At 41.3% G+C, this 7,117-nt stretch overlaps 1 protein-coding gene across 1 annotated transcript; it reads right to left on the bottom strand.

The window, feature by feature from the left end:
* Window positions 1-362: 362 nt before the first annotated feature.
* Window positions 363-6,700, bottom strand: rfx6 (regulatory factor X, 6). The gene is made up of 19 exons (XM_076271959.1): window positions 6,493-6,700; window positions 6,085-6,238; window positions 5,637-5,760; window positions 5,457-5,518; window positions 5,100-5,177; window positions 4,982-5,009; window positions 4,760-4,867; window positions 4,561-4,638; window positions 4,358-4,471; window positions 4,204-4,253; window positions 3,908-4,067; window positions 3,662-3,803; window positions 3,448-3,557; window positions 3,246-3,363; window positions 2,664-2,786; window positions 2,352-2,558; window positions 1,668-2,183; window positions 1,172-1,360; window positions 363-547 (listed from the first exon to the last, which is right to left on the bottom strand). Exons 1-19 carry the CDS (start codon window positions 6,698-6,700, stop codon window positions 363-365), a joined length of 2,754 nt encoding a protein of 917 aa, XP_076128074.1.
* Between the last annotated feature and the right edge of the window lie 417 nt (window positions 6,701-7,117).

Genomic DNA, 7,117 nt, shown 5'->3' with positions numbered 1-7,117 from the left:
ATTCAAACAATATCAACTTAGTATATATTTCAGACCCATTCAGTCAAAAAATTAAATAACAAAAAAACAAGTTCTCAGCAAAGTGAGTACAAATCTTACCAACCTATTTACATGATGCTACAGACACACCTCTGAAATAATATAGCCTAGTGATTAAATATATAACAGCCAGTTCATGTGCTACACACTTCCAATCTCCCATTTCCATTCTTGCATTGCAAAGAAAATCCTCTGTAACCTCCAACAGTGACAGGCTACAGTTTATCTATTAACAAATATTTGACTGCAGCATCTCTGTAGAGCAGGGTCTCACCTGCATGCACTGATAGAAGTGTTTTAGTTGGGTGGTCTCTGTGGGTCAATTACGCAGGGCCTCCCGTTGAGCCCATAAACACAGTGTTAATGGGGGGGAGTGAGGACACTATTTGCCGGACATCAGACGAACCCTGGTGGGAGAGCAGTGCATCCTGGGAATGGTACTGTGAGGACGTTCCATACATGCAGGGAGTGGAGACAGAGGATGGGAGGGGTGGGACCACAGATGAACCTTTGATGGAAGCAAAGAAGAATAAGATGAAAACATTTTGAAACAAATGAAAATTGGTAAGCAATCAATGGCTGATGATGCACATGGAACATCGTCAGAAAATAGCAAGGTATGTTTTAGATTCTTACAAAAGATTGAGCAGATAATATTAAAACCATATTATAGGAAGACTGCATTGAAGGTACTACATCTTTATGTAGCAAATAAGTAAGCTCTGAATAGCTGTAGGTCTCCTCGTGGTCCTCCTGCAGTCTGTTGTACGTGTGTGCTCTAAAACGCTAGTGTTTGTACACAGCCCTGGAGCTATAATGGGTAAACAAACAAAGGCCTCTGACCAAGCCAGGAGGATGGCGGTGAGTAGGCTCATCTAACTGGCTCGTAAACAACCTTTTTCCAGAATGGTGACTGAGCCTTTAAAGTCATCTGACGTAACCCTACTGTACCTCCAGAGGAGCGGCTGACCAGGGAGGGCTGCTCATTGTAATAGACCCTTTCAAGAGAGTTCCATTATCAGCATCATAGTTGGCCCTACACGACTTCCTTTTTAACATTCCATATGTTATCTTAATGCAGAGGAAGTAGATTGGGAACCAAATAGAATGTTCAAGCATTGTTTTTGTTTACCTTGTTGAAAGGGTCTATAGGAGCCAGCAGGCTTTCGGATGGCGTCGTCCAGGATGTTAAGCGGGTCGTGGACATCAGCGTACGCAGGGACGGAACGTACGGTGCTGACGCTACTGATGACAGACACATGCTGGTCAATCATGGAGCCCATCCTCTGGGCATCATGGTAATTGCCGCTGCCATAGTAACCTGAAAGGCAGCGAGATTTGGATGTTGAAAGGAAATCTGGATTGTGTACTTTCTGTTGTCAAATAAAAAGAGACCTGGGTCTATAACAACATTCCTCATCTAGTAGAAACAGTATGTGCCAAAAGTCTTGGCATATTTATAAACAAATCTGGTATGCTGTGGTTGACCTTCAAAAGAGGTTGCATTTCATAAAAGATGACAAACTGCTTTAGAAAAATAATAGTGCTAAGCGACTGATAGACTCTTTCAACAAACCAACATCTAAATGTACACATACATAAACGGTTCATCCATCAGTCTCTCTCACCACTTGATCCTGTGCTGGTGTAGGTCAGACCCTGGCAGGCTCCTCCATTCAGACCGCTGCTCACAAAGCTGTACCCCCCAGAGTCCAGGAGCTGCGCCCCCTGGGCCTCCACCGCTGCGTCCGGCGTAGCACTGTAACCCACTGCCCCCCGGGGGTTATACGAAGACACCGCACAACTGGTGTTGAAGCAGTCCTTCGCCACTGGCTGCTCACCAAAGGGGGTGTAGCGGCCTCCGTCTGAGCGCATTGAGTACGCTGGCATTTGGCTGTGGGCCTGGGGCCTGAACGCAGGCTGGTATGTGGTGGAGGGTGGGTAGAAGCCGGAGTTGGCCAGAGCCAGGCCCTGGTACACGGCGTCTGGGCAGGCCTGGCAGGGAAGGTGGGGCTGCATGGGGCAGCTGCTCTGGGGCCGAGGCGCCATGGGGCCCTGGTTGATAACACTGCCTCTGTTCACGAGGGCCGGGGACACTGGAGGGGTCATGAGAGGACCACTGCCCTGAGAGAAGTCCAGCTGACCTGTGGTGCAGAGGATGTATGAAAGAACTCCTTATGCACTGCTAACTTTGTCTACAGAAACATGTAAAGCATTTTAATAAGGGCAATTTCGAAGTATGCAGATATGAAAATATTATCAAATGATTTTTTGTGTAGTTCTGATCAAGGACCAGAGTGGATGATCAGTACCAGAGAGGGGAAAGCCATCCGAGTCTGTGCCTTGGAACACTACCATATTTGCTCCTAGGACCTGCTGACTGCCACTGAGAGACATGTACGGGTTATCTATGTGTGACTCATTCTTAACCGACGAATCGCCGGAGAGAACACTAGATTTATTACGATTGGCCAGGAAGCAGGAGCTGGGAGATGCAGTGAAGGCTGCTTTGCTGGCATCTGAAATATTTGGAGAAAGGACATTTTTACTACATTTTAATACATACATGTTTAATATAACATAACATAACATAACATAACATAACATAACATAACATCACATACCTGCATTTTTCATGTATTTTTCCAAGAGATTCTGAAGATCTTGCTCCTTGTCATTGTTGAATTGTGTCTCAATAGCCAAGAGAATATATTCATCTAAGAGCATTCGAATGAGGTGAAAAGAGCCTAGAAAAAAGTCAGAAAAAACATGAGACACTAGAAACAATATAGTTTGATTCATCTTCAAATACTAGTGAAATGCCATTGTATTACATGTCTTTTAACCATGTGTCTAGCTTTGCATGGTTATGTTGTGTTGAGGATTGGTTACTTGGACAAAGCTGATTGTGAATCAGACCAATGACTGTGCTTACTGTATCTGGGATGGGTCATACAATTCTATGGCTATAGTGTTTGGACCGTAATTTCCCGACTATTTGCCGCGGTTTATACATTGACTTTGCAAAATTTCTTCAGCTTCACAATGGGGCTAATACACAGGAAATTACTGTAGACCAACAAGTAAGACAATTCTTTTGTGTTTTAGCCGTTCTGAATGTGCATGTCCTAATATTATGTCACACAAGGCATAAAAAAAGTAAAATATTATTAAAAAAAAACTAGTTATCAGAATAACAGTCTTACCAAAACTTGTAGCATTGTTCAGTGTGAGACTATGCATGATTCGAGCTCCGAAGAAACTCCACTTGAGAAGGAAGTCCTGTGCTCTCTTTTTCACTGACCGCCCATTTTGCTTGCTAGGCTGGAGAGGGAAGTCAGTATTTATTAAAAAAAGAGTTTTGAAGCTGTGAAAACATCTATAGTGAAAACCTATGGAATGACAAACCTTGATCACTTTTTGCTCAACTACAGTGTCCAGCCATTCAATGAAAGACTCAACTGTGGCATTTTTCTTCAGGAGGTCTTTCAAATCTTGGAACACAGCGACAGAATCATCTGAAAAATGTGAAGACATCACAACATGGACAAAAGCTCTCCAAGCTCATGTCAGAAGAGTTATTTTCAGTTTCCACTCAAAAGTATTTTGTTAAAATTCTCACACTCTGAGTACAGCTCGGAGTCTTTGTCACCAGTTGATATGGTAAGGAATGCCTGGGACCCAATGCTGTTCAAATCCACCTTGTCAATATCTGCAACCATGGAGTTAACCACATTTTGGTCAAATAATGCTGGTCTGGCAATCTGGTAGAAATCAAAAAACAAAATGGCAATAAGAAACACTAGCAGCCAATGGCACATGTACAGTATACTGTACACAGTAATTAGAAATCAGCTACAATATGCACCTGGGCAAGATGAAGGAATGATGTCTGCCTCTTTAGGGAGGACACAAACTGTCGTGCAATGGGTAGCTTTTTTTCTGATAGCAGCTCTGGAAGATTTTCTAAAGATGACACCATCCAGTTTTCCCAGTGTTTGGCAAAGTTTCGTATATCTGCCAAGAGACTAACAGGCCATTTCAACGATTAGTTAAAACATGCAGATGGAGAAACCCTCCTCAAGTCAAATTTCATGAATTCAAATTAAGCACAAATTTTCCTTCATTGAGTGTATAGTATATCTATTGGCAATGGAAACACACCTCTCAGGCATTTCCTGCATTGTGGCGGGGATGAGGACATCGGTGAGAACCTGAGGGAGGGAGGAAAACAATAGTGTTACTGATTCACTGGCGATATGTCAATGTGAGGTCTATGTCAAGCTGTGTTTGTGCTCGAGAATAGAGGGGAGGGCACCTTGTAAAGGATGGAATCACACACACAGAAAATATCAACTATGATGGAGTTCTCCAGGAGGGGCAGGAGATGGTCGGGCATTCCCTGCCAGAAATGCAGCAGGAAGTTTTGGATCTGCAGGCGGGGAACAATGGTGAACACAGCATAAGACTACACAGAATGTTGAGGGGAAAGTACAATCCTCTGAATCAGACTGAAAGTACCTCTTCAAAGTTCACATTGATGGCATTGTCCAAGATGCACTGGCAGTGTGTTTTGTACATCATAATTAAGGTATCTACCTATAAAGTGACAAAGGCACAGACATGTAGTGAATTGATGAACAAAAAAAAAATATATAATCACATAATGTATGAAAGCATTCAAGCTGCAAGATTAATGCCAACTGTTAAACACACAAACCTTCTCTTTTGATATTGAACCATGAAGCACTAAATGTTGTGCACTTGGAAATTCTGGCAGCAAAGTTCCGGTTTTTGAGCTCAGAGAATATTTACGCGTGAATCCTCCCTTTGGACATATACAAAATACAATAAATAAGCACTGGACCCAAAACAAATTCCCCATGAACATAAATTCCCAATTTCCCCCATAGCAATTCTATTATAGATGATATAGATTTACCTCATTTTTGAGTTTGCTTCCAGAAAATCTGAAAGTTGGTTAGAAATAATTAATTTGTAAATCTTAAAAAGCAAGTCGTATTACAAATTGAAGAAAGACCATATGTTATAACGTTTACCTGGTTAGGCCTTTTCCCGAGTATACTGAATGATAATAGGCACTGCTCTCTTTAATGCCAATACCATAATAATGATACCTGTAACAAAGAATGAATCATGAGATGATGCTTGGAGATCAAAATAAATAAACATATAAATAAAAATAAACTTAATTTACAGACATGGCTACCAGCTTTATAAGCATTCAACTGAAAACATTCTCTGCAATGTTGCAAATAAATGTTTTAATCATGTAAATTATAAAATAGTGCCAGTGTTGTGTATAGTGCATTACATGACAGTACATTACTCTTGGAACACTGTAAACAACAGAATGATCAGAAGCAATGTGATCTGCTGTGTTTTTGTATTCTTACTTTGAATGGCCCCGTGTGCCAAGCCTTCTGGTTGTTAACAGTGGAAATTTTTGTCGTATTGTCTGCAAACAGTACAGACAAGGTCAATACTCACACACATTAAGTTAATATTTTGTAAAAAGTGATGTCTCTACAACATGCGTAGGAGGACATTTTTGCAAGACATATATTCATCTTAACCTTCCCAAAAGTGGCAGCACAGGCAGGATCCAACTTCTCCTTGCGGCAGAAATCTAAGTAATGGGCATATAGGATGCATCGTGGCAAACAGACACCCTCACATACAATGTAGTTTTCCTCAAGCCTGGAAAACACAACAGTATTACATTATCTATAGTCATAATTAATTCAGTGAATCATATTTTAACATTAGAAATGAAGTTAAAAGGAGTAATGAAAAACACTCTTCTACATCTACATCAATGAAAAGACTTTGGGTTAGTATACCTCGAAAATGTTTGATTCAAAGAAAATAGAAAGCTAAACATGTAAAGTCTTTCAGAATTAAGTCTCTCATATAATTTTAAAAGCACACATATAGGTAGAAAATATGACAAAAAAATGAAATTAGTACACCAATCTAAATAGATGTAGGCCTGACCTGCAGCACAGAGAGTAAAACTCTTACCATTGCAAGGTCAGCTGAGTCTGTTTCTTTTTGTCTTTGATGATTTGACTGATGCTTTTCTTGGGCACAGACTCTTTGAAAGCCAGAGTCTTGGCATACTCGAAGGTGTCCAGGTCTTCCTCAGATGATATAGATCCATTGCTATCATCAGCTTCTGCAAAGACGAGTGTGTCAGTCAGACACAGAATAACAAACCGTTTGACTATTTTTGTTTATTTGTGTTTGTGTGTGTGTGTGTGTGTGTGTGTGTGTGCGTGTGTGCGTGCGCGCGCGCACGCGTGTGTGTATGTGTAACCTTTGCATTCCCAAAATGGAATTGTCTAAGCCTATTTCAGTGGCTGGCAATTAATAGGCTAGCTTGTCAACTTCACAAGCCATGGTCGTCATCTTGTTAAAAATAAACGTCACCTGATTTAATTCCCGAATCTTCCTCCTCATCAAACCTGGAAAATGAATTACTGCGCAAATCATGGCCACACAGTGATTGAACACATCCAGTTGTGAGATCCAGTGTGAGATCCTCGGCCGCACAGCAGATCTTCTTGGAAGCAAGTGGTTGTAACAGATGGCAAGTAGCATCTCTTGTTGGGCTGCAACTTGTTCTCTTCATTGGCATGTTAATCATTTAATACTGACAATGTATTCGTTAAACTGTGCCTCTTGATCACTCCATCAAGAATTACACTAAAATGAACTACCTGTGCTTATTGAATCCCCACCATCCATACGCTGTGTGATAACCTCGGACACTTTCTTAGTACAAAAATAGTATCCTAAAGTGAGAGAACCAATAGCCTACGTTGTCAACAGGCCTGGTGAAGCCTATTTCTTAATCCCAAAATCATCCAAAAAGTCAGAGCGTAAGGTCATTCTAGGTAGTAAAATGATAGTTTTGCTTCCGAAAGTACAGTCTGTCTTGCACCACACTGAAAGCTCAAAAAGCCACCCACCAGCGTTAATTAAACCTCCGCGGATACCCCACGTCACAGAGGTGAGTGCCTTAGGTTCATTTATCATATTTGCAGAAGACGGA

This window comes from Alosa pseudoharengus, unplaced genomic scaffold, assembly GCF_046254945.1.
Source record: "Alosa pseudoharengus isolate Yale_2024_CS ecotype anadromous, Long Island Sound unplaced genomic scaffold, YU_APseudo_1.1 YU_APseudo_1.1_scf_7, whole genome shotgun sequence".
NCBI lineage: Eukaryota > Metazoa > Chordata > Actinopteri > Clupeiformes > Clupeidae > Alosa > Alosa pseudoharengus.
This window is presented reverse-complemented; position numbering and strand designations above follow the sequence as displayed.

Excerpts from the sequence above, each read along its gene's own strand:
- rfx6 (XM_076271959.1), bottom strand. The coding sequence starts at position 6,700 with ATGCCAATGAAGAGAACAAGTTGCAGCCCAACAAGAGATGCTACTTGC. Across the intron at positions 4,639-4,759 it reads GTTCAATATCAAAAGAGAAG|GTAGATACCTTAATTATGAT; the intron begins GTTTGTGTGTTT and ends GTCACTTTATAG. Across the intron at positions 4,068-4,203 it reads ATGCAGGAAATGCCTGAGAG|TCTCTTGGCAGATATACGAA; the intron begins GTGTGTTTCCAT and ends ATGGCCTGTTAG.